The 27,555-nt window shown below is 42.7% G+C and overlaps 2 protein-coding genes across 5 annotated transcripts in view; both read right to left on the bottom strand.

Moving 5' to 3' along the window:
* Nucleotides 1-268: 268 nt before the first annotated feature.
* On the bottom strand, nt 269-16,720 carry parvg (parvin, gamma). 2 transcript variants are annotated; one of them, XM_042109494.1, is made up of 13 exons: nt 16,533-16,720; nt 15,898-15,947; nt 8,106-8,170; nt 7,312-7,414; nt 6,426-6,566; nt 6,021-6,136; nt 5,657-5,715; nt 5,499-5,551; nt 5,276-5,337; nt 5,091-5,159; nt 4,707-4,808; nt 4,127-4,199; nt 269-1,273 (listed from the first exon to the last, which is right to left on the bottom strand). In XM_042109494.1, exons 2-13 carry the CDS (start codon nt 15,938-15,940, stop codon nt 1,200-1,202), a joined length of 960 nt encoding a protein of 319 aa, XP_041965428.1. In that variant the 5' UTR covers nt 15,941-15,947; nt 16,533-16,720; the 3' UTR covers nt 269-1,199. The 2 variants fall into 2 exon arrangements, with proteins under 2 accessions (XP_041965428.1, XP_041965427.1); XM_042109493.1 differs by lacking the exon at nt 16,533-16,720 and adding an exon at nt 16,389-16,426.
* A 907-nt stretch (nt 16,721-17,627) lies between these two features.
* Nucleotides 17,628-27,555, bottom strand: part of parvb (parvin, beta) — a 22,557-nt gene continuing 12,629 nt past the window's right edge. For all 3 annotated transcript variants that reach the window (XM_042109489.1, XM_042109490.1, XM_042109492.1), the window contains exons 6-13: nt 23,957-24,072; nt 23,666-23,724; nt 23,129-23,148; nt 22,935-22,996; nt 22,693-22,761; nt 21,876-21,977; nt 20,585-20,657; nt 17,628-20,234 (exon numbers count right to left, since the gene is read on the bottom strand). In XM_042109489.1, coding sequence (XP_041965423.1) covers nt 20,158-20,234; nt 20,585-20,657; nt 21,876-21,977; nt 22,693-22,761; nt 22,935-22,996; nt 23,129-23,148; nt 23,666-23,724; nt 23,957-24,072 — 578 coding nt within the window. In that variant the 3' untranslated portion in view covers nt 17,628-20,157. The remainder of the gene's footprint in view (nt 20,235-20,584; nt 20,658-21,875; nt 21,978-22,692; nt 22,762-22,934; nt 22,997-23,128; nt 23,149-23,665; nt 23,725-23,956; nt 24,073-27,555) is intronic.

The raw sequence follows: 27,555 nt of genomic DNA, 5'->3' as shown, positions 1-27,555 counted from the left end.
ACTTCAGAGCCACACAGCCATTTTCTGACTCTAAGGCGACTACACCTGCCTGACCATTACAACATAAGCAAGAGGTCCGGTTTCCTGAAGTGAACATGAATCTGCTCTTTAAAGTGAAGCCCATCTTGTCTGAAACATGAGATGATGCATCTTTTCAAATTATACAACTTGTCTTTTATGTTCAAAAAGAAGGATTGATAATGTTGACAAATACAATACAGATTAAGCATTATGTTGTGCCATCCTAATAATTTAGTAACGATTAATATACACAGTCTTTATCATGTTTTAATACATTCTTTACTCACATTGATATGACATGACTTACATATTGTGCATTCAAATCAGCATAAATTAATAGACCATGAAGGCATTCAAATCACCATAAATAGACCATGAAGGCATTCAAAAGAAGCCAAGGAGAGAAGTGGCCGTACACATTTCAAAGGGGAAGCCAAGATCCTAGAAACCTCCACAGCTTTCAGGACTGTTGGAAGGGAACTCCATCGTGCTGATCTGATGCAGTCAATAGTAACTGTGGAGATGGTAAAACGCTGAGGTCGAGCACATGGACTTCATCATGACCTTTACGCTTCAAGTCCCAGAAGGACAAAGGAGACCATATTGCATATGGCACACATCTTACAGTCAGTCACAGAACGTCAAAGGAGACCATATTGCATATGGCACACATCTTACAGTCAGTCCCCTGAGGCCCTTGCAGTAGTTCAAAGGTAGCAAATGGAAGAATGAAGGGGGAGGATTCAGAGGAGTTGAAATATGTGACATTCAGTAACGTTGTTATCCAGGAAAGCGCACTTCTCTTGATGGCCACTGTGGCTAAGGCTGCTCACTGTCTTGTTAATGTCAGCGTGAGTGACGAATCTCCCCCACTGACTCCCACCCTCTCTGCTCCTCCACAGGCTGAGCACGTCAGGCACATGGCTCAAACTCATTATTCTATTCAAATAATACTGTTGAGGCCATACCATGGATGTGCTGTCTGTGTGTGTCTGACCGTAATGATGGGGTGAGAGGGAGGTGTGGAAAATGGGTGTGGGTGAAAAAGAAGAACATAATCTAAAGCAAATTCATTGTTTGGTGACACTGTTTTGACTTGGTATTATTGAACACTGTGTGAGTTATGAGCTAAGATCTCCTTGGTGGTTCCATCGGCTGACCCTCAGTCCCGTCCCAGGTCACTTGCTCTTGTGCTTCTTAAACAGCGCGTACAGGACCCTCAGCGTGGCCTTTACATCCTGGGCCACGATGTCTACAAACGGATAGATAAACAACGTGTCACACAGTGGCAGCTGGTTCGCATAAGAAGGAGAACAAAAAAAGACAAGAATGTTGCCAGAGCATCGCAGCTTGAAGCCTTATATATCCAGCCTCGGGTCTCAAATAAAATAGCTGTGTCTCTCTCTCTATCCCGATCACCATCAGTCTCCAGCCTCAGGTCTCAAATAAAATAGCTGTGTCTCTCTCTCCATCCCGATCACCATCAGTCTCCCACACTAACCCACTGGGGCTAATGGTCTTCATTCTGGCCCCTTAATCACACTCAAAATCCAACAGTTTGGAAAGAAATGATCTCTGTGTCACAACCTTATTGAAAAGAAGATCAGGATGACAATGTCCGTCTTAGCTACACTAAGAGTTCGGAGCCAAATCCACCACTGAGAGACAGTCAAATCACTACTTAGTTATTAGTTGTCTTTAATGCTCTTGAAATCTTCAAAGGACAAAAGTGGTGAATGAGTGTATGTGTGAGGGTGTGGTTTCTGCAACACAAATGCACAAATACAGAATGGCATGTCATGTACAATACAGGCAATCCTATCAACACTGTTTGGTTGAACAAACAGTTAAATGTGCAGCTTGAGACAATTATACCATCTGTCCACTAGGCTGCACTCATGCAGTTTACCATGGCTAGTGCTAGGCTAACACCAATGGCCATGAGGTTAGCACATGCGGTACACAAGCAACATGCATGATATAGTGGCTAACAATCCACAACATGGTTATATGTCCTAAACAGATATTAAGTAAGTCGTAATGAAACATATCTAAAGTTTAAAGTGCACTAGCATTTATACAAGCCATGTTAGCTTACCAGGGCTAATATCTGTAACTAGCATGATAACTAACAATTTAGCAAACTAGCACCTAGCAAATTATTAGCGGCATGGCACATTATTAGCGACATGGCTAGCCTTGAATTCTATAGCCTAGCCTAGAATTATTGTATTTTAATTAAATACAGTTGTCACCTCAGGGTAACATGACTTCTATTATAACAACTTACATTTCGATGGACGCACACTAACACAGGAATTTATACACAATTTCTGAACACACTTCTCATCTCCAACCTAATGAGACATCTCAAGCATTTGGATTGAACTAACACATGGACTGAACCAATTTGCAGGGGGAGAGCAGAACAGTCCAAGTGAGAGGGGCCTTTTTTACACTTATACCAGAAGTGGGAGCTATGTCATTTTTAAACTGCCACAGCTAAGGAGAAGAGTCAAATCATTTAATCAAAGACATAAAGGTCAGGAAAAGGGAATTTAGTTATGTGTTCATTTAATGAGTCTGCTTTTAGGATGTATCATCCCCCTCTGGCTAAACTACTTACTTTATCCCATGAAGTTGTCATCCACATGTCCTGTCTACAATGAGTATTTCAATGCATGAGGTTATTTGATAATTGAAGCAAGCGCTTAATGGGCTAATTCAGTTTATGGCTTGCTTGTGGGTTAGTTTGCACAATTTTTGTTAAGTTCCTTGATTTAAGTTTCAACAGTCAACATTAACATTTAAAAATAAACACAGACATAAACACAAACCAAAATACATCATATAGGCAAACACACATAAGCATATATGAACACACATAAACATATAGATGCGAACACATACACACACACAGACTTTCTTCTCCCATATGAGATTAGGATTTAGATCTTTCCTTCCCTGCTGAAAAAAACAACCTGACCAGCTAAAGGTGGTTTGCTGGTTGACCAGCTTGACCAGCAAATCTCTTGCGAAAACATACCTTCAGCTGGTTTACCCACCTAACGATGGTAATTTAGCTGGTTTTGCTTGTCGTACCACCTCAAGCTGGTCATTTTAGCTGGTGTTGCTGGTCTACACTGCTGGTTTAACTGGCCGTGCCAGCTTATGTTGGTCAAACCAGCATGACCATCTTACACCAACAATGTCAAGCTTGGCAGGCTGGTCACCAGCATGAACATCTTGCACCAGCTGTATCCCATACGACAGGCTGGTCAAACCAGCATGACCAGCTTCCTCAGATGGTTACGCCAGCATATCCAGCTGGTGGTCCAACCAGCTACACCAGCAAAGACCAGCAAGAACTGGAAGAAAACCAGCAAAGACCAGCTAAAACCAGCTACCAGCATAAGCTGGTTTCTAGCTGTTTTTTTCAGCAGGGTTAGCTTGACGTGATACCACAATATGTCAGAGGCAAGCCCTTCAGACACACACTCAGACACATCCAACGCCCATTCATATTCATCATTTAGCCCAGAGCCCATCCACAGACTGACACCCTTCCTCCGGGGGCTTTGACTGACTGAGAAACTCCCAGTGAATGATTATGTCCTCTGGTGAGCAGGGCCATTATGAGCCGCATGCTCTCCCATCCATGTCCCACGCGGCTAACGCTGCCTGTCCCTTCATACATTTGTATTCAGAGAGTGATGGGGCTCAACACAACCGGTGGGCACAAATCAGCATTTGCTCATAAGTGTTGCGCCACTTCACAGCTTTGTAGCTGTCGGCTGGACAAACATGTTTACTGCTTAGCATAACACTACCTGAGAGAAATGATATGCTGCTGCCCAACTCTTAGCATGACACTACCTGAGAGAAATGATATGCTGCTGCCCAACTCTTAGCATAACACTACCTGAGAGAAATGATATGCTGCTACCCAACTCAATGCCAATGCCGAAAAGAATTGTTACTACCTGCTAGCTGCAAGTTGTTACTCACGTGTTGCAAGCTTCATGAACAGGAAGTGTCAACACATAGGCTAAATGCAGAAGTCTGCTCTAGAGATGTGAGAGATGTAAGAGTGTGTTAGTCTCACCTTGGGGATCAACATTGCCCACGTGGATGTTTTGGTCATGGAGTATTTCCAAGGCCAGAGTGACATTGTGTAGCTGCCAATCATAGACGTCACATGAAAAAAAGAAAACATATGCTCATTAATGGAAGCATTTGAGAGTGTCATTAAAGTATTTATGATACAGTATTTATATTTATGATACAGTATTTATATTCATCCGTCATTTCTAATGGAAGAAAGGTAGGATTGAGGACTAATGAGAAGACCATGCTCATAGAGCTTGACTTATGGCACGGAGCCAATTCTCCTTACAGGACTTGGAGGGTACAGGCACAGTTGCAGCAGTCACACAACCTCACCATGTCAGGGTCAGTTGCAGCACTGTCACACAACCTCACCATGTCAGGGTCAGATGATGGACAGGTCAGCACTGTCACACAACCTCACCAAGTCAGGGTCAGATGATGGACAGGCACAGTTGCAGCACTGTCACACAACCTTACCATGTCAGGGTCACATGATGAACAGGTCAGCACTGTCACACAACCTCACCATGTCAGGATCACATGATGGACAGGTCAGCACTGTCACACAACCTCACCATGTCAGGGTCAGATGATGGGCTGAGGCTGAAGTCATAAAGGGGGATGAAAAAGCCCTCAAGTTGTCCAATCAACAGGAGCAGCATGACGCCATCTGCAAACTGAGCGAACCAGCATGACTATGACAACATGTAGTCTTCTGCCATGTAATGTCATTTCTCAGAGCATGTCTTTGTGTGGTTGTGTGTATTTGTGTCTTTGTATGTGTGTGTGTATTTGTTTGTTTGTGTGTATTTGTTTTTTTGTGTGTATTTGTGTGTTTGTATGTATTGAAGAGTGTGTGTGTGGCATGTGTCTGTGTCTGTGTGTGTGTGTGTGCGCACACGCGTGCATGTGTGTGTGTTTGCGTCTGTACGTGTGTGTTGGGGGGGGTCCCTTCATACCTGCTTCTCCATCTCCAGCACTTGCAGACCCAGGGATGACATATTCTTGTTAACAAAATGAAGGATGGCCTTTTGGGGGGAGAGAGAAACATAGATAATTAACCAGCATACAATGTGTTCCTAAAGGATGTTCAAATGTATTACAAGGTAGAATTGCTAAAAATATAACTGAAATTCATTAGCACCTGTTTGAATGCAGAGATCTTTTGTGGTTCAAGGAGCATGAGCTGATCAATATGGTCTTGCTCTACAGACAAAAGCAGAGAGAGAGAGAGAGAGAAAAGAGGAGAGATCTTATCCCAGCAGTATTAACACTCGCGGTATACCAACGGTATTACCGCTAAACTCACATCCCCTTATACAAGGCACAAAGAGAAGCCCAGTCTTCAAATGATTTGTTTTACTCACTTTCAGAATGGTTTCCTCCCCCTGACACTTTGTCAGAGTCTTTATCTAAATCACTGTGAAGATGACAGGAAGGCGATAAAAGGTTTAGTTCCTTTAATACTGGGGCCAATGGAAGGGACACCAAGCCAAATTGAAATGTTGAAATTGAAATGGCCTACCTCCGACCCTCTGTGATGTGTTCAATGTGTTTAACTGATTTGATTCCACTTCTGTTGACCTGGGAGCGGGAGGAATATGTTTGTATGGTAATTATGTATGAATACAGGTCTTACACGAGGAATAGAACCTCTGATGTACGTTACGAGTCTCTGAGAGTCTTATCCAGTTGCTTTATTGGTAACAGAATGCGCAGGATATGAGCAGCAGTCTGCAGGACTAAAGAAAAGGGAATAGGCTCTTCAGACATTGTTATAATCTAAATATAAAACATAGCCCTGCATGTAGGCATAGTGATTATTCATGGGAGATAGTGAGCGCGCTCTGTTGTGGAAGAGCTTACAGTTTGTGGTTTGCTGAACATACCTCAAAGCGGACGACTTCCACGCTGACGTTTGGGGGCAGCGGCAGGTCAGGCTGGAAGCGCTTCACCATGGTAACCAGCAGATGAAGAGTGGCCAGCAGGTCCTTGCTGTGGATGACTGGGGGAGAGGGCATGGGGGCAGTGCTGTTAGCACCAGTAACGCTTCGCCAAAGACAAAGACGTGTGACAAACACCAACATAATCCAAAATAAATGGAGAAAACATGGAAAAGAAAACATCATCATTATCAATGAATGTCTTCTTATGTGGTATGAATGATACCACAGTTTTTGAAAAAACATTAAGTCTTAATCTTTGCAAAGAGCATCCTAATCCAATTCACAACTAATATGTAATTGTGATGTATTGTGGATACTGTTTTATGGCTGCTTGTCAACTTGACTCACGAGCAATGCTCCATTTTGCGGTCTCATCAGTGACCCCCAGCTTGGTGTTGAGGGCCTCCATGATGACCCCCAGCTTCCGCACCTGGGCCTCTGACGTGACGGCGATCTCCTCCACGGGCACGTGCTCGTCCGCCAGCCTGCCTGAGATACGCACGCATAGTCGTTATCAGAGGCTGCGCTGGCATAACCCTAACCCTAACCCTAACCGCCAGCCTGCCTGAGATACGCACGCATAGTCGTTATCAGAGGCTGCGCTGGCATAACCCTAACCGCCAACCTGCCTGAGATACGCACGCATAGTCGTTATCAGAGGCTGCGCTGGCATAACCCTAACCCTAACCCTAACCGCCAGCCTGCCTGAGATACGCACGCATAGTCGTTATCAGAGGCTGTGCTGGCATAACCCTAACCGCCAGCCTGCCTGAGATACGCACGCATAGTCGTTATCAGAGGCTGCGCTGGCATAACCCTAACCCTAACCGCCAGCCTGCCTGAGATACGCACGCATAGTCGTTATCAGAGGCTGCGCTGGCATAACCCTAACCCTAACCCTAACCGCCAGCCTGCCTGAGATACGCACGCATAGTCGTTATCAGAGGCTGCGCTGGCATAACCCTAACCACTAGCCTGCCTGAGATATGCACGCATAGTCATTATCAGAGGCTGCGCACAGAGACACGCACAAAACCATTCAGACACATAACACGACCACACACACACACACACACACACAGCTCATATAAACAGAACAGGACAGGTACATACATATATTAACACACAGACACATAACACGACCACACACACACACACACAGCCCATATACTGTAAACATAACAGGACAGGTACATACATACATATATAAACACAGATGGAGCCACAGGCTCACCTAAGAGATGATGCAACACCAGCCCATCATAGAGGTCCTCCTCTATGTTCAGCACTACGATGTGTTCTGGCTTCAGAGTGGCATTAATCCAGTCCACCAGGACCTGCAGCAACACACACACACATGTACCATACACACACACACATGTACCACACACACACACGGCTCTGTGATCAACAGCAAGCACACACTGCTGCTGCTAATAATCTTCCAAACCTGCTGTCTGACCTTTTACACTTATACCTGAAGTACTTTTCTCTGATTTAAATATGCTATAGTATCGCACAAAGCTGAGCAACCAGGTAGTCATGTCTGTCTGAAGGAAATATCAAAGTGATTATGCTGCAAAGCATGATGGGATGCAGAATATAAGCAACTGTAATCTTATGGGAAACTGACTAAGGATGGAAAAGTCTTTTATAAATGAATCAGATATGATAGGCTAAGTAATATGAAAGTGTCTTCTAACAGCTGTCTCTATAAAGGAACGTTGTCCACAGCTTATGAGGTAACCGCAGTAGCAATTCATTTGGTTTAATGTGGCACTTGGGCTTATCATCAGCATTTAGTGACGGCCCATGTAAGACAATTTTTATTACCTCTCTAGGAGTCCTGCAGTGCCAGGACAGGTGGAGATAAAGCTGCTCACTGTTATGCAAACTTAGTTCTTTATTGGTGAGAGGTAATAAAGTGAAAGTGAGAACTTCCTTTGTCGTCTATCTTATCAGGAGCCTATTTGACATGGTCACCGTTGGGACTGTGGGAATTTTAGGCACTGAAGAAATTGGCCTCACCTCTTGCAGAATCTTCAGTTTGGGGTCATTCAGGCACGTTGGCTGAATCATCTGTCTCTTTTCACCTGCATTCAGAGATCATAAAGATCACACAAAATTCATATTCTGAGCTTGAAGCTTGAAGCCTTGTTGTTGTTAGAGGTGAAAGCATATTTTAAAGATTATTTTGCCTGGTTGGAAAACTAATTTGACCCGCGGTCACTGCATCTGGAGACATAATCAGGTTTAAAATCACAAGCGTGTGATTAGGAATAGCAGCAGTACAGGAGGGTGGGGGTTGGGCAGTACAGGAGGGTGGGGCAGTACAGGACGGTGGGGCAGTACAGGACGGTGGGGCAGTACAGGAGGGTGGGGGTTGGGCAGTACAGGAGGGTGGGGCAGTACAGGACGGTGGGGCAAAACATGGGCCTGGAGACTCCTGGTGGATGTCAGATGGTAACTGCAAGTTCCAAAGCGTATTGTTGTGAGTGTGACTACGTTGAGACCAGACATGGTGTTGTTTTTGTGTGTCAGCGCATCGGCTTCTTCTTTGAGCAAACGATTTTCTTTGAAGGTGTGATGAAGGAAGCCAAAACGGAAGACGTTAAAGTACAGAACTGGCAGCAGAAGCAAGAAAACAAGAAAGGCAAATACACACACAAGACCAGTGAAGAGGGGTGCTAGAGGCTTTGTATTAAACACACACAAGACCAGTGAAGAGGGGTGCTAGAGGCTTTGTATTTGTATTTGTAGACTTTGTATGCCCATAGTTATGACTGAGGCACTCACAGACTACTGAACACAAGCCCATTATGGCTGAGGCCAGTGGTGGAGGAAGTACTAAAACTCAGTACTTAAGTAAAAGTACAAATAAGCAGAGAAATATTTACTTTAGTAAAAGTAAAAGTACCACAATGCCAACCCTACTTAAGTAAAAGTAAAAAGTACCTGATTTTAAATGTACTTTAAATATTAAAAGTAAAAGTACTTGCATAATGATTTATTATCTATAGGCCTATAAAAGAAATCAGTAGCCTATGAGGTGTGGCAATTTAATAAAGCTAGTTTTAGGTTATACTAGGCTAGATAGTTTTAAGCTGATGTAATTACATTACGTTATATTACATTACATTACATTTGGCTGACGCTTTTTAGCCAAAGCGACTAACAACATATTAAACAGTTTAAGTTTTAGAGCAGTTCTCAACAATTTTAGGACAATTTAAAAACATTAGAGTACAGTAAGAATAAGTGCATCAGTGAGTGCTGTTTTTAACAGTTAGTTGTCAGTTTGAGACGGCTGGTGAGTGCTAGGATCAGTAAGACTTGTTGTAAGTGCTGCTATGAGAGGAGATGTTCTCTAAAGAGCTGGGTCTTCAGGAGTTTTCTGAAAATGGAGAAGGATGTCTCTGCCCTTGTAGGAGCTGGCAGTGTGTTCCACCAACGAGGAACAAAAGATGAGAAAAGTTTGGATTGGCTTGAGCGTACCGGTGGTAGAGCTAGACGTCGTTCGTCTGAGGAGCGCAGCGGTCTGGAGGTAGCGTATGTCTGTATGAGGGCATTCAAGTAGGTGGGAGCAGAACCGGAGACTACTTTGTAGGCAAGCGTTAGAGCCTTGAATTTGATGCGGGCCGCCATAGGTAGCCAGTGTAGCTGGATGAGCAGCGGGGTAACATGTGCCCTTTTGGGTTGGTTGTAGACCAGGCGCGCCGCCGCGTTCTGGATCATCTGAAGTGGTTTCACTGCGCAGGCTGGGAGACCTGTCAGGAGGGCATTGCAGTAGTCGAGTCGTGAGATGACTATTGCCTGAACCAGAAGTTGGGTAGCATCTTGAGTCAAGTAAGTCCTGATTTTCCATATGTTGTAGAGTGCAAAACGGCATGACCGGGCGACTGAGGCAACATGATCTGAGAAGTTTAGTTGGTTGTCGAGAACAACTCCTAGATTTTTTGCAGTCCTGGTAGGTGAAACAGACAGGGAGTCAAATTTGATGTTGATGTCGTGGTGTATGGTAGGTTTAGCTGGGAGGACCAGCAGTTCAGTCTTTGAGAGGTTCAGCTGGAGGTGGTGTGCCTTCATCCATGTAGCTATGTCTGAGAGGCAATCCGAGATCCGTGCTGAAACCAAGGGGTCATCAGGTGGAAAGGACAGATAGAGCTGTGTGTCGTCTGCATAGCAGTGGTATGAGAAGCCGTGCGAACGGATAATCTGTCCCAAGGAGGTGGTGTAGATAGCAAAGAGAAGGGGGCCCAGCACTGAGCCCTGGGGGACCCCTGTGGTGAGATGGTGAGGTGCAGATAGCTGACCAAGCCATGATACGTTAAACGAGCGTCCTGTGAGGTAGGATTCAAACCAGGAGAGAGCAGAACCGGAGATTCCCATGTTAGCGAGAATAGAGAGAAGGATGCGGTGATTAACCGTGTCAAAGGCAGCCGATAAGTCAAGCAGAATGAGTACTGATGACCGAGCGGTCGCCCTGGCTTCTTTTAAGGCTTCTGTTACAGACAACAGAGCCGTTTCGGTAGAGTGGCCGCTTTTGAACCCAGACTGATTTGGATCCAGAAGGTTGTTCTGTGAAAGGAAGTCAGAGACCTGTTTGGAGACTGCTCGTTCAATGCCTTTGGATAGGAAAGGCAGGAGTGAGACAGGGCGGTAGTTCTCGACTTGAGCAGGGTTGAGAGAAGCTTTCTTAAGTAACTGGGCCATTTTGAATGCTGTTGGAAATGTGCCGGAGGTTAGCGAGGCATTGATCACATGTGTGATAGCTGGAGCGATGGTCGGGCTGATGGACCGAAGTAGGCTCGTAGGTATAGGGTCCAGCGAGCATGTGGTAGGACGGCTGCATGTCAGGAGTCTAGATACTTCACTCTCGGAGAGAGGCGTGAATGCTGAAAAAGATGTTCCAGCAGTCCCTAGAGCAGGGGTCTCAAACTCAAATGAGCTGGGGGCCAATTCTGCCAACATCATCTGATTGGAGGGCCGGCTATTTCTGAAAATGCAATGTTCTTTTTTTTAAATACCACACAAAACTGCAAACAGAAAGTGCAAGTGTTTTTATCTAGTTTTAGACACCTGTGCTATAGCAACCTTAGCTTATAAATAAAATAATGATAAAATAAATATTAATACAAATTATAAAACAAATGAAAAACATAAAAACAGGTACAGTATGTGTGTGTTTCACACCAAATAAAAATATTTTCCTCTCATAACTTTTTTTAAACCTGGCAAACTATAGGCGTCAGGGTTAAGAAAGCAACACCATTGGATTTTTATATCAAAATTTCAAAAGGCCATGGCTTGAAAGTGGTCAGAGATAAAGTCCTACTGTAAATGTAAAAATCTTTGAGTAAAACAAAAGTTTATGAAGGGGGTAAATTTACCCATCTAATTTGCCACTGGATGGCAAGCACCTCAAATTATGCACCTTTCAGTAAATACTGGATGAACATATTTGAGCAGGTTTACTTTCCTTTTTTCATATTACCCACATAACAAATTAACAGGAAAACACCTACGATGTATACCAACACCTAAGATGTATATGGTTTCTAAACCACAAGGCCTACAATAAAGCATTCTGGTCAAATCAGTTCCTATCGCGGGTAATCTGACTACCCAGAAGTTCGCATCATATTGCGGGTGACTTTGTAGTTTAGAGCCCTATTTCTACTAGCCCTGCTGTCTGTACCACGTCCATTACGGACACTATCATCACGATTACCACGGCAACCTCCAAGCTATGTTGGGCAGAGGGTCAAAATAAGCATGGTATGCTTAGGGGACACCGTCACGCAGACGCACCTCCATTCAATAGACGATCGATCATAATCTCCAAAAGGATATTCTCCTTCAGATTTAAAATAGGTGAATAACATAGCCTACCTAAGACTTCATCACACGTAAACGTTTTTCAACATTTGGTGTAGGCCTATTTCTGCTTAATTTCTGCTTCAATTTATGCAACACTATGGCCTGCATCGCTTCCACGTCATTACAAATGCACGTCTTTGTGTTTCTCGCTAATACAAGTATTTCCTGAAAACTTTGCGCAGCGATTTTGGGTTTCAATGAAGCTCTGGATATCTAGCACATAGTGGAGCAGAGTACAAATGAGATTTGTCACCGTACTTGGAACTATCGTCTATTTTAATCAGTATCGTTGTTTGTCGCAATTAAAAAGTCTCAAGGGCCGGATTACATTATTATTTTGACATACGTCGCGGGCCGGAATTGGGCCGGACGCGGGCCGGGTGTTTGAGACCCCTGCCCTAGAGGTTGTAGGAGTGCGGTATCTGAGTCAGATGTGTTGAGTGGGCATGTAGAGAATTGACTGCTGATTGCCGCCACTTTGTTTGTAAAAAATGAGGCGAGGGTATCTGCAGTAAGGCTGGATGGAGGAGGAGGCAGCTGAGGGTTGAGTAGCGATTTGAAGGTTGAGAAAAGTTTTCGAGTGTCTGTAGCGCTGTTGATTTTGTCATTGTAGAAAGCCGTCTTAGCAGCAGTGATGCTGGCTGAGAAGGAGGTCAGGAGTGTCTGGTAGTTTTTGAGGTCATCAGTTAGTTTGGATTTGTGCCATTTCCTCTCCGCGGCTCTGAGTTTGGTGCGCTGCGATCGGAGGGTATCATTTAGCCATGGATGAGAATGTTTGGATCGAGCTGGCCTTGTGGTAAGAGGGCACAGCTCGTCTAGACACGAGGTCAGTGTGGAGCAGAGCGAGTCTGTGGCCTCATTAACCTCCAGAGAGGAGAAGGTGTTGAGTGGAGGTAGACCGGAGGCAACCACAGAGGAGAAGTGCGTTGGAGACAGGTTCCGGATGTTGCGGCGGAACGTGACCATCGGCTGAGGAGCCGGAGGCTGTTCTGTCAGGCTGACTTTGAACTGGATGAAGAAGTGGTCAGAAAGATGGAGAGGCGTCACCATGAGGGTGTCTGTGCTGTAGTTCCGAGTGAAGATCAAGTCAAGCTCTTTGCCAGCTTTGTGAGTCGGTGGGCTTTGAACCAGTTTGAGGTCAAAGGAGTGGATCAGGGCCAAAAAGTCCACTGAGCCTGGAGCATCTAAGTGGATGTTCATATCACAGAGAACAAGAAGCAGACAGTCATGCTCAGGGATGGAGGACAGCAGAGTGTCAAGTTCGTCCATAAAGTCACCTAGCTGGCCTGGAGGGCGGTAGATGACCAGCACGTAGAGTTTTGCTGGGGTGATCACTGTGATGGCATGGAATTCAAATGAGACATATTTGTTTGAAGGCAGTAGCGGGGTGAATTTCCATCTGTTGGAGATCAGCAGGCCCGTCCCGCCTCCTCGTCCAGATAGGCGAGGGGTGTGGGATAGTGTAAGGTTAGTGGAGAGTGCAGCCGGGGTGGCAGTGTTCTCTAGTTTGATCCAAGTCTCAGTGAGAGCAAGGAGTTCCAATGAAAGGTGGTTGGCATAGCCAGCTATGAAGTCCGTTTTGTTGACTGCGGATTGACAGTTCCACAAGCCCATGGAGAAGGAGGTTTCTGTAGGTAAGGACCGTTTAAGTTGCTGGAGGTGAAGGCGATTTCTGCCCCTTTTGGCATGATGCCGTTTTCTGTGATGGCCGGTGATTACAGATATGGTGGAATGGCACATTTTTGCCTTTGTCGGCGCCTGTGCTCGGTGAACTTGCACAGGTAAACTTGCTCGTCTTGACCGCGTACGTCTTAAACGAGGGCTTACGCTTACGCTGACGCTTCAGCAACAGCCTGTTGTGCTTACCATCCGTGGCCCAGTTTACATTCTGACTTACAATTCTGGAGACTAATTCTGGTTAATCTAGTGTGATCTGCTGAGTTAAATATCATTCAGTAAAACACGAGAGCCTGAAGTTTAACGGGGTAGACAAGGGAAACGTCCGGTGGATCTTAATGCCAATTCTGCTGGTCCAGATTGAACAGAGAAGGTGTCTTTATGATGAGGTTCAGTTTAACTTGCGCAGACGCGCATAGACATTGAATGAGCGCTCACTTTTACTTTTAAATATTTTAATTTCGTACAGCGGTTCTATAGTCTACCATTAATTTGTGCCGCAAATGATCAGACGTGTGACAGACGCATGGGCATAGCCTGTAACTTCGCTGCTCCGCGGACTCGCAATCTCATCGGAGAGGAGGCCCTGCTGCAGATAATAGACAATGGCAAGCATATGCTCAGGTCAGGGCACAGAACACAGTTGCATGTCCAGTATGGGTCTGGTGAATATAGCCTACCGAATGCAGATGGCTACAAGCTCACGCTTTGCCTGGTCTAGACTAGTTTCAAAGATTTAGAAGTGGGGCACGTAGCGCTCTATCTTTGGTAGCAACCCAGCCCCCTGGTGAAACAAAAGTGTTTGTCAAAGAGAAAAATGTAATGTAATGTAAAAAGGAACGATGGTGTAGAAATGTAGTGGAGTAAAAGTACAGATAAATGCTGCAAAATGTAACGAAGTAAAAGTCAAAAGTATGCACTATAGATTCTAAAGTACAAATACATGGAAAATGTACTTAAGTACAGTAACCCATAGTTATGGCTGAGGCACTCACAGACTACCGAAGACAAGCCCATAGTTCATACCTGTCAACATTTAGTTTTCCAAAAACGGGAGATTTTTTTTTTTTTCTTTTTTCTTTGGGGGGGGGTCAGTGTTTATACCGGATCTGTGTTTGCATATTTAATAACGTTTCATACACGTGCTTTTACCTTACCATTAAGCATGCCAGTTATGTATCCAGCTGCCTGCCAGCAGCCTACTTCCAAAACTCCAAAGCTGCTTGCTGTCAGATTTGGTTCCGAGGGCACAAGTTCAGTGTATCAACAACACTCAATAACAGTTTATGTGATGTGTTAATCAATTAAATTCCCAACAATTTCACAACAGCTAGTTCTGGAGTAGGCCATTCAACTAGCCCGCTTGCTTACGGCTGCGCAGTCGGGACCCGCTTCCTTATTTGGGTTTTGGGTTGCCAGGTTTTAGCCTATGACAAAACGGTTGAAATTGAAACTAAGTGACTGAAGACAAGAATAGTTATGGCTGAGGCACTCACAGACTACTGAACACAAGCCCATAGTTATGGCTACTGAACACAAACCCATTATGGCTGAGGCACTCACAGACTACTGGGGCTCATGCTTTGAATTGACTGAGATATCGGAATGCCCCCTATTACCACCAGTCCCATGTTTCCGTCCTCTTACAAAGTGTATGTGTCACTTACTATTCATTTCTATAAACCAAGACGGCGGATTCCTAAAGAAATGCAAGCACCCACACCATAAGTGTATCTAAATTAGCTATGTACCAACAATTACATTTTACTGTGACTCGAAGAGCTGTAAACAGTCTTGTAAGGCTGCGTGTACAGATCTGCTTGGAGCTCCAGTGGAATTTTGAATTGCGACGAGAATTCTCAGGCTAACCATTGATGTGCCGTGAGAAAGGTTGGGAATAGACGACCCACCAGGCCAGCACTAACCTCTGAGCACGGTAAACAAAATCGGATATTTTAGGCAGTAAAAGCCCCGGTAAGAACCAAACCAGATTTTGTTCAAATCTACACACCTAGGCTACTGAAAAATGTAAGGTTCATTTATCAAATGCTATTTTGAAGTATTAAGAGAACATCGTTGTTTTAGAATTTTCGAACGAAATGGGTGATAATTGGAGGTGTTACAATATATGTGATATCCTGTCGCTGTCTCAGTAGCTAGATATACACTTGATCACAAAGTACACAAATAGACAGAAGTAATTCTGAGGTGGAGGATGACTCGCTGTCCAGTGAAGGAGCCGGTCAGCCGTCCACACACTCACCCTGAGGAGGCTCATCAGCAAACTGCTCAATGGCTCCTTCCATTTCTCTCCTGCAGAGACAGAGACAAGAGTCTGATATCACAGCTCATCTGAAATAAACATCCTTTATCATGCCATTCTGACCTACATCCTGGACAAGAGGCCTACATATGGGTCAAATGTTCCTTTATCATGCCACTCTGACATCCTGGACAAGAAGCCTACATATTGGTCAAATGTTCCTTTATCATGCCACTCTGACCTACATCCTGGACAAGAAGCCTACATATGGGTCAAATGTTTCTTTACGCATAAATGTCTGGATATTGAAATACATTCTTGTTTTCCAAAGCTCTTTTCATCGCAGTACTTGTGGTTTTAATGCAACAACAGGGGTTACATGTCAGTGTTGCCTCAGTGTTGCCTCACTGTGATGTCAAAAATCCCTTTTTCCATCCCCCAAACTGCCTTGTTCAAACCTGTTTGTCTTTTGTTTTGCTTTCTTTGCTTACATGACATCTGTGTTGCCAGTCCCTGTGTTCGTGTTTGCATGTTGCCAGTCCCTGTGTTCGTGTTTGCATGTTGACAGAAATGTCAAGTGCCTTCTCTTCGTCTCAGTCCTATGCAACTGTCTGAACAAATATGCAAATATTCACCTGCAGTGAAGCAGCACCACACAGACGTCCCTCCTTAGTGTGTCCTCAGATTTGAACTCAAAACAAAATGTTTGTCCAGAAGAGAGTGGACAGTCCTGACAGCAGAAGAACTCTGGATTGTGTTGCAGAGCTGCATCAGCGGAAACACAGAGGCAATGCGATGTGGGCCACCGGTGTCTGTCTGAGCATGTGCGGGCCACCAGCGTCCGTCTCTGAGCATGTGATGATTTGACATGAAGGGAAGCTGTGGTTGTGAGGAGGTACACACTTCCTCTTTCTTTTTAGTCACTCGCCATATTTAGCTTGCTGGGATTCACCATGTAGACCATTTTGAAATGTAAGTCCCCATGACTGGCTACTATTCAGCACAGCAGGCCTTTGCAGGACCAGACAAGTGGCACGTTTTCACAATGCTGATGAATAGACTTGAATTTCCCCTGGGGATCAATAAAGTATCTATCTATCTATCTATCTATCTAGACACATTGGGGCTGAAAAGGGAGAATTCAAGTGATGCGTTCCAACAGCACTAGTGTGACAGAAAGGCACACACACACAGTCACACACACACACACACCAGTGGCTTTGAGTGTGGTTTGGTTGCTTCAGTGTTTCCTGTTGTTCATACAGTATAGGTTGACTCTTCAAGGGGATCTGGCATGTTAAAGGGTATCTGGCATGTTAAAGGGGATCTGGTATGTTAAATAGTGATAAAGAGGACAATTCACTCATTATCTGACACTTTACATACACTGTACATATATTCATTTGAACCCCCTAGCATCTACGTTTAACCCTTTAAATCCCATTGTGGCTGGCCAAACCTCTCCTCTCGCTCTGCCTGTACTGTAGACAGGCAAGACATTGCAGCGCATTCGCCCCCTCATTTCCTCCTCCGCTCGTACGAAGGGATGGGGGTAACCATGGTAACTAGGGAAATAAGCATGCACTAATACAAAAGCGAGGCAAAGTCTGGAAATAACTGCAAGTTAAATCTTTAAATCTAAACTTAAGCTATTGGGAATTCCATTTGGCGAGCAGACTCCGACTAGCTCCAAACAGGCTGCATTGTTCAGTGTAAATAAATCACAATTGTTATGTGGTGGGCTGCTGCGTTTATTTATTTCAGGACAAAAACACTGTTGAAGTAGACATTATATAGTAGTCATTCAGCTCTCTTGCAAATCTTCTTCGCTCCATAGAAACTGGACTAATCTTGATATAGCTCTAAATAACTAACACAGAGTTTGAAAGAGCAGAGCTTTTTGTGTTTGTGGTTGCAGAGGGGTGAAGTTCTGTCTGTCCACTCCACACTGTCCACTCCGCACAATCAATAATCATTTCACCCCTCTGTTCAGCAGACACATTCTGAGAGTACGGCAACATGGCAACAAAGCATTTGGTTTCTAAATCAATATTGTGACGTGACGGCAACATGGCAACAAAGCATTTGGTTTCTACATCAACATTGTGACGTGATGGCAACATGGCAACAAAGCATTTGGTTTCTACATCAACATTGTGACGTGATGGCAACATGGCAACAAAGCATTTGGTTTCTAAATCAATATTGTGACGTGACGGCAACATGGCAACAAAGCATTTGGTTTCTAAATCAATATTGTGACGTGACGGCAACATGGCAACAAAGCATTTGGTTTCTAAATCAACATTGTGACGTGACGGCAACATGGCAATTCAAAGCATTTGGTTTCTAAATCAATATTGTGACGTGACGGCAACATGGCAACAAAGCATTTGGTTTCTAAATCAATATTGTGACGTGACGGCAACATGGCAACAAAGCATTTGGTTTCTAAATCAATATTGTGACGTGACGGCAACATGGCAATTCAAAGCATTTGGTTTCTACATCAATATTGTGACGTGACGGCAACATGGCAACAAAGCATTTGGTTTCTAAATCAATATTGTGACGTGACGGCAACATGGCAACAAAGCATTTGGTTTCTACATCAATATTGTGACGTGACGGCAACATGGCAACAAAGCATTTGGTTTCTAAATCAATATTGTGACGTGACGGCAACATGGCAATTCAAAGCATTTGGTTTCTAAATCAATATTGTGACGTGACGGCAACATGGCAACAAAGCATTTGGTTTCTAAATCAACATTGTGACGTGACGGCAACATGGCAATTCAAAGCATTTGGTTTCTAAATCAATATTGTGACGTGACGGCAACATGGCAACAAAGCATTTGGTTTCTAAATCAATATTGTGACGTGACGGCAACATGGCAACAAAGCATTTGGCTTCTAAATCAATATTGTGACGTGACGGCAACATGGCAATTCAAAGCATTTGGTTTCTAAATCAATATTGTGACGTGACGGCAACATGGCAATTCAAAGCATTTGGTTTCTAAATCAATATTGTGACGTGACGGCAACATGGCAATTCAAAGCATTTGGTTTCTAAATCAATATTGTGACGTGACGGCAACATGGCAATTCAAAGCATTTGGTTTCTAAATCAATATTGTGACGTGACGGCAACATGGCAATTCAAAGCATTTGGTTTCTACATCAATATTGTGACGTGACGGCAACATGGCAACAAAGCATTTGGCTTCTAAATCAATATTGTGACGTGACGGCAACATGGCAATTCAAAGCATTTGGTTTCTACATCAACATTGTAACGTGACGGCACATGTTAGGCGCACGCATGGCAACATGAATGAATCATAAATTTAAAAAAAACAAACACACATTCATAATGATGACAATGTCAATAATTCTTCAGTTCGTAAGGGCAGGCGTGGTCAGATCTATACCTATTCCTGGACAAGCAGTGCAATCCCTCACGGGATCAAAAGAGTATATATACTACTGTATACATTTTCTCACGGGATCAGAAGAGTATATATACTATACAATAGACAATATGTCTTGTCTCCACCGTGGGATAGTGGGAAACGTAATTTCGATCTCTTTGTATGTCTTGACATGTGAAGAAATTGACAATAAAGCAGACTTTGACTTTGACTTTGACATTTTCTCACGGGATTAAAGAGTATATATACTACTGTATACATTCTCTCACGGGATTAAAGAGTATTAATACTATACATTCTCTCACGGGATTAAAGAGTATATACTATACATTCTCTCACGGGATTAAAGAGTATATATACTATACATTCTCTCACGGGATTAAAGAGTATATACTATACATTCTCCAAGGCATCCTAAGCAGGGGGCTCGTTTGCGTGACACCATTATATTAAATATCTGTGCATGTCGCCAGGCACTCAGGTGCTGATGGAGGTGCTCCTTCAGCCTGATGGGACTCATATGAGAGATGTGGAGGTGCTCCAGCCTGATGGGACTCATGCAGCGCTAGGGGGAGATGTGGAGGTGCTCCATAGGACTTCCCATCCAAATGAACACTAAAGCTCCAACTGTCAACATGACAGCAGCACACACAATATCAGGCATGTGTGTGTGTGTGTGTGTGTGTGTGATGTAAACGTGTGTTTGATTGTGGGCGTACGTCCAGCAGCCCACAGCGCAGATAAAGCTCCAGGATAAAGCTCCAGGATCTGCTCCATCTGAAGGCCCATCTGGCTCCCGTCACCTCCCTGTGCTGAGGGGCCGTCACTCAGAGTTCTTGTAGTTGGTGAAGAGGTTGTAGAGGACCCTCAGGGTGGACTTCAGGTTCAAGTTCACAACATCTGGCACAGAAAAAAATGAGAGAGGAATAAAGAAATGAGTGAGATATTAAACAAGCAGAAATTGTCGATTTGGTTCAATCACAGGCCTATTATCACCCCATCACAACTGGGAATTAAAGACCACAAATTATAGCCCAATTAAAAACATAGGAAATCATCTGTGCAGGAAATATAGCTATATGGAGCATATTAACAAAGAGACATATTTGATATCAGTCAGTTGTACCACTTCAAGCTCCTTGTTTGAGATAAGAAGTGCTAGGGTTCCCCCTGCTGGACAGCAATGGCATTACATTCAGACCTGCCATGTCAAACCAATCATAACACCTGAGAGAGTAAAGCTGAAATACCCTCTGGCCTTGCTTTGGGTTTCTTCAGACCTCCGTCCTGCATCAGCTCAAAGGCAAAGGCCACGTTGTGGACCTAAGAGAGACAGAGAGGATGTGGTCAGCCCACTGGCTCGGAATGAGCAGAGAGCATCATGCCTGCAGTTCCAGACCAGAGGTTTGATTCAGGGTTCAAAACTTCAGGATTCAATGATTATATAAGTAAACTTGCAGTTACGTATTATATAATTACTAGAATGTATTATTATTACAACTAGTCGCTATCATTTGTAATGTATTTTAAAATATATTACCGGTACTAAATTATTACTATAACTGAAGTTTTTATGATAGTGCATTGCTCAGTGTGTTGTAAGTAGTATACTGTTAAGTATATAAGGTATTAGCTTCCCATACGTGTCTGCTAGTAACCATAGCCATCATGTTTTAATCCAGAGGCTTCCATCAGTAACATTATGTAACATCATGCGTGTGTTTGAGTGTGAATAGTGCTCATCAGTAACATTATGTAACATCATGCGTGTGTTTGAGTGTGAATAGTGCTCATCTGCTCCCATCAGCTTGTGCTGAAACACACAATAAGTAGATTGAGCTTTCGGTGTTGTAAGATTCTCTTTCATCTCATTCATCTCATTCAGCCACTTGGTATAGTTGCTATACTATACTTACACATATACAGTAGCCACTTGGTATAGTTGCTATACTATACTTACACATATACAGTAGCCACTTGGTATAGTTGCTATACTATACTTGCTATACACATATACAGTAGCCACTTGTGGTGAAGGGGACATACATTTGAAGTCAGGATGCGACTAGAGAATATCATAATTAAAAAATACTTGGAGGGAGAGTACATTTCATATCTGCCCACACACCAACAAGTATACCGTATTCAGATGACAGCCTGTACCCAATAAATAATGCAGAACAGGCTCCTGCACAGATATCATGACAAGAGCAGGCCAATCCCAGAGAGCAGCAGCCCCCGTGTCATGTCAAGAGCAGGCCAATCCCAGAGCAGGCCCATCCCCCCAGAGAGCACAAGAGCAGGCCCATCCCCCCAGAGAGCACAAGAGCAGGCCAATCCCCCCAGACAGCACAAGAGCAGGCCAATCCCCCCAGACAGCACAAGAGCAGGCCCATCCCAGAGCAGGCCCATCCCAGACAGCACAAGAGCAGGCCCATCCCAGAGAGAGCACAAGAGCAGGCCCATCCCAGAGCAGGCCCATCCCAGACAGCACAAGAGCAGGCCCATCCCAGACAGCAGCAGCCCCCGTGTCACACTCACTTTCTGCTCATAGCTCTCCGGCGTGAGGTAGAAGTTATACAGCGGAACAAAGTAGTCTTCCAGAAGCCCCATCAGCAGCACCAGATACACACCATCTGCAAACTGCAAACAAGGCTGCTATTCAATTGCTCCAATCCGACACTAAAATAAACACTTTTCTAAGCAGTCGAAGATCTAAGCCTGAGAAAAGCATAGTGGGTGGGTACTATATGGCCATTATCATGTTTCATTTAACAGCAGTCAATGTTTGAGCAGGATAATTATATAATTGCATAATTACATAATATTTATGGCAAAACATCAGAGCCCCTTAAGGGAAAAGGGGTTTAATACTAAGGCATGGAATATTAAATACTATATATTATTAAAATACTAAGGCATGAAATATTAAATACTATATATTATTACAATACTAAGGCATGGAATAATAAATACGGAATAATAAATACTATATATTATTACAATACTAGGCATGGGATATTAAATACTATATATTATTACAATACTAAGGCATGAAATAATAAATACTATATATAATTACAATACTAAGGCATGGGATATTAAATACTATATATTATTACAATACTAAGGCATGGAATATTAAATACTATATAATATTAAAATGCTAAGGCATGGAATATTCTATTCAGAGGCTTTAAGAAATTACTTGTGCAGTTCCATCGCGCATTTCACAGAGCTACAGGAAATGATTGACAGCCAGAGAACAGTGGCATTTTGTACAGAGCAAATTGATTGTATTCAGAACAACGAGTAGTCCGCATTTTGTCATGCAACGAGTGCGCTGTAGCAAATGTACCTGTGACTCCAGTTCTGTCACCTCCAGATTCAGCTTGTTAAGGTGCTTATTCACAAAGGTAATGAGAGACTGCAGAGAAGAGCAGGACAAAGTGTTTATGCGCTTATTAGCTCTGACATCCTGCACACTCACAGATTAGAACAACCGGCCTTTCTACATGCAGATGTTATTTCAGAGGTTTCATTAATCTCCATAAAAAGTAGATTTAAACAAATTTAACTGTAAAATAATATATATATTACCGTCTTGACAACGTTGAGCTTGTCAGGGGCATGATCCAGCAATGTGTCAAAAGCATCCCTCTCTGAAATGACGAATAGACATGGGGGAGTATTGCTGGGACATTTCAAGAAATTATTATCATGTATCTGCTTAATCAGAGTAAAATTAACTACAATTCCTACAAATAATAATGCTGTTAGAATGGATGACTTACCAAATCGTCCCATCATCATCCTGCAAAACAGAGTTGATGAAAAAGACCACATGTATATTAGTATAGGTATTAGTACAAAAATATCTGCATATATACTGCCTAACCTTCTCTAAACTTGGGGGTCTTTCCGGATTTATATTCACTGCCACTAGATGGCAATGTGAAACACTTTGGAAATGTGCAAGAGATTTATTACTCTGTTGTTATGAATAGAATGTGCAGGAGATCTTACTCTTGTTGTGAATAGAATGTGTAGAAGATATCAAACTCTGTTGTTATGAATAGAATGTGCAGGAGATATCAAACTCTGTTGTTATGAATACAATGTGCAGGAGATCTTACTCTGTTGTTATGAATAGAATGTGCAGGAGATCTTACTCTGTTGTTGTTGTGATATCTTACTCTGTTGTTGTTGTTGTGATATCTTACTCTGTTGTTGTTGTGATATCAAACTCTGTTGTTGTGAATAGAATGTGCAGGAGATCTTACTCTGTTGTTGTTGTTGCTGTTGTTGTTGTTGTTGTTGTGATATCTTACTCTGTTGTTGTTGTGAGCTCCTTGGTCACATGGGAGGTGTGTAAGAGTCCCTCTTTTTTCTGCAGGAAATGTTTTGATTTTGAGTCATTATTTTATGATGGAGGACATGACTAGGACCTGCTTTCTTATTAAACATAATGATAAATAATTATAAATACGGCATGTGCAGGCTATCCCTGACACCACCAAAGAGTGACAAAGAGAGACAAAAGAGTTTACAACTGAGTGAAATGATCATCATGTATACAACATTTCGAATCAATTTCAGACTGGACTATCAGTGCTCCCCACCTTGACCACCACCACCTGGACGGACACATGCTCTGGGAGTCTGATAGGAGCCTGGAAGTGCATGGCCAGGGTCACCAACAGGTACACAATGGCCACAAGGTTCTTGGAATGGATTGCTGTGAAGACACATTTATATTCAAGATGGAGCACATGTGGACGCTGAAGACACATTTGGTATGGACTACGGTAATAATAATAATAATAATAATAAGCTTTATTTGTATAGCACCTTTCATACACAGAATGCAGCTCAAAGTGCTTTACATTTGAAGCATGTAACACAATAATAGTCAGTCAGTCATTATCAATCACTTTTCTTTGCTGTTTATGATCTACTCAGCAACATATCAAAAATATAGAAAATGACGTCATAAGACTGGCAGCCTTAACCCTCTTACCCCCCACAAGCACGCCACATGGCAACTGTGGCAAGGAAAAACTCCCATATTCCAGGAAGAAACCTTGAGCAGAACCTGACTTACAGTACGGTACAGGTGTGTTACAGGTGAAGACACATCAGGCATTTGGTATAGACTATGGTACAGGTGTGTTACAGGTGAAGAGACATCAGGCATTTGGTATGGACTACGGTACAGTGTTATAGACATCAGGCATTTGGTATAGACTATGGTACAGGTGTGTTACAGGTGAAGAGACATCAGGCATTTGGTATGGACTACGGTACAGTGTTATAGACATCAGGCATTTGGTATGGACTACGGCATAGACATAATATACATAGACGCCGCATCGACCGCTACTCCTTACTAGCGCTGACGAGATTTGGAGCCGCCATCTTGGACCGGTCATCCACTCCACTCAGTGTAATCTGTTTGGCCTGTGAGATGAGCTGTCAGCGCACTTAATTAATCATATCTCACTGAATACCGAACAGGTTCTCACTCGGTTTTTTTTGCTGCAAAGGTCATACATGTAGCTATGATACAGGACACATGATTTAGCGTATTTTAATATTCATAGTGGGTTTAACAGTAATATAATATTCTGATATATGATATAAAGTGACCTGACGTCCGATATCAAAACTGGGAACATAATCCATGTTTGACAGCATAGACAAAACTAGTTTGATACAAGTTTAATGAGTTAAATATAGTTCACAGTTGACAGAAAAGTTCCATCAACAGCATTATTCACAGAAAGGTTCTATAAACATTTAAGTGAGATCAGTGCCATTCAGACATCTGAGGGGTATTCCAAGTAGGCCTATGTGGTTTAGTGACAAACTTGGGTAAATTGACAGAATAAGTTGTAAACCTTCCAGTAGAAAAGCTGTATACAGGAAACATGGTTGTGTGTATTTTAATATTCATAGTGGGCTTAATAGTAATAGAATATTCTCATATATGATATATTATAAAGTGATGACATCCAATATAAACACTGGGAACATAACTAATCCATGTTTGACAGCATAGACAGAAACTGGTTTGATACAAGTTTTAATGGGTTAAATTGACAGAAAAAATCCATTAACATTTTCAGTTCAGTGCCATCAAAAATAAAGTTTGATGAACAGACATTGGTGTGGCATAAGTAAAGGAAATGGAGTAACTGGGTTCAATATCAACAGCATTTGTTAGACAAGTTCCATAAATATTGTAAAGTGCAAGTTTGTAGGTTTGTTTCTGATCCTTAAAAAACAGACATTGGTTTGGCATAGTAAGTGTAACTTCATCAATTCAAGACAAAAAGGTGACTTGTCACTTGTACAGTGTCAATGGGTTCATCAACAGCATCTGTTATTTACAGTTCACAGAAAGCTTTCAGCCCCAATGAAGAGATTAAATAAATAAGAATTAAGAAACATTTTAGAAACTGCTAAGATCAGCCCCGTTCATTGCAATCAGTAAAGAATTGGGGAGTGTCTTCACAGGCTCAGTGAGACAGAGGTTACTGTCATGCAGTTGGTTCTATGATTTCGATAACTGGTGCATGTAATTTTGTATGTTCCCACCTTGCTAAAATTGCTTGGGTACACTTTGGCTAAGAAAAAAGTGCTTCAGACAGCAGGTGGGCAAATAAGATAGCAGTACATAGTGAAACTGGGTAAACTCCCTAAAAGAGGACCGAGTCAACCAGACGATGGGGAAATGGGACACAGAGTGGTGAATGCAGGTGATGAAGGTGGAGCTCATAAATCAAATATTCACAGTGTAGCAGATGCCCTCCAATACTGCAATGAAGAGCTGCACCTTCCTCAGTTCCAGGGATGTGAGGAGACTATTCAGTTCATTCACAGTCTCCTTGAGCAAGGCAGTTGTTCTGGGGAGATATAAAATAAATAAATGAATAAAATGAATAAAGGAATTTGAGAGGCATCTTATTCTTGTTAGGGTAAATGACATGTGAATAATACAGTGTTGGGCAAGCTACTTAGACATTGTAGTGAGCTAAACTATCAGTTACTCTGCTATGAATAAAACACTACACAATACTACCACCCAGTCAAATGTATTATTAACACAAACACAGCAGTAGGCTAGTTCTCTACATAGGAAGCTACTTTAAATTGTGCCAATTACACATGACAAGAAAAGTGTAGCTTGTGTGGCTAAGCCACTTGATAAATAAAGAAGTTAAGCTATTGAAAAGTTACTTTATTCAGAAAATAGTGAAGCTACCAACACGCTTAGGCTACAAGTAGCAGCTAGCGATTGCCCAATAATATAGGCTACAGTCTGTGCTACTTGTGTAAAATTCGCCAGCCAAATCTAGTATGATTTATTTCTACAATAGCCTTTTTGTGTCAGTTGTAATCTAAGTCAGTGTTATGGAATATGACTTATTAAGTCTCAGTTCATAGCCAGGTGAACACCGAGTAAACAGCCTAGCTAGCTGGCTACGATTCTCATACAGTAATATCAAAGATCCTTGCTCCTTCTCAACTCTCTGGTAATATTCTATTCACAAAATACAACCATTAGTACGGTAATGTTAAATCTTACTTGAGAAAAGTAAATCCCCCGAGCCCTGTTTGCGATGGTTCGTCGATTTGAGCAGGAACATGCTGCACAGTACTGGCATCTTGTGTCTTCTGCTGCAACGCAACGAGGAGTATGACCGGTCCAAGATGGCGGCCGCATTTCTCGTTTCCAGCAGCCAATGCGGCGTCTATGTATATTATGTCTATGGACTACGGTACAGGTGTGTTACAGGTGAAGAGACATCAGGCATTTGGTATGGACTACGGTACAGGTGTGTTACAGGTGAAGAGACATCAGGCATTTGGTATGGACTACGGTACAGGTGTGTTACAGGTGAGTGCCCCTTGTTGGGGTTCAGTCTAATAAACAACAGTATGTCTTGTTTGTATTTCTTACACCATGTGCTAAACAGTGTTTTGCCCTTAGTGCCATATTTATATATGCTATCACATGTAACATTTAGTATATATATGCTATCACATGTAACATTTAGTATATATATGCCATCACATGTAACATTTAGTATATATATGCCATCACATGTAACATTTAGTATATATATGCCATCACATGTAACATTTAGTATATATATGCCATCACATGTAACATTTAGTATATATATGCCATCACATGTAACATTTAGTATATATA

The sequence above is a fragment of the Alosa sapidissima genome, chromosome 11 (assembly GCF_018492685.1).
Source record: "Alosa sapidissima isolate fAloSap1 chromosome 11, fAloSap1.pri, whole genome shotgun sequence".
Taxonomy (NCBI): domain Eukaryota; kingdom Metazoa; phylum Chordata; class Actinopteri; order Clupeiformes; family Clupeidae; genus Alosa; species Alosa sapidissima.
This window is presented reverse-complemented; position numbering and strand designations above follow the sequence as displayed.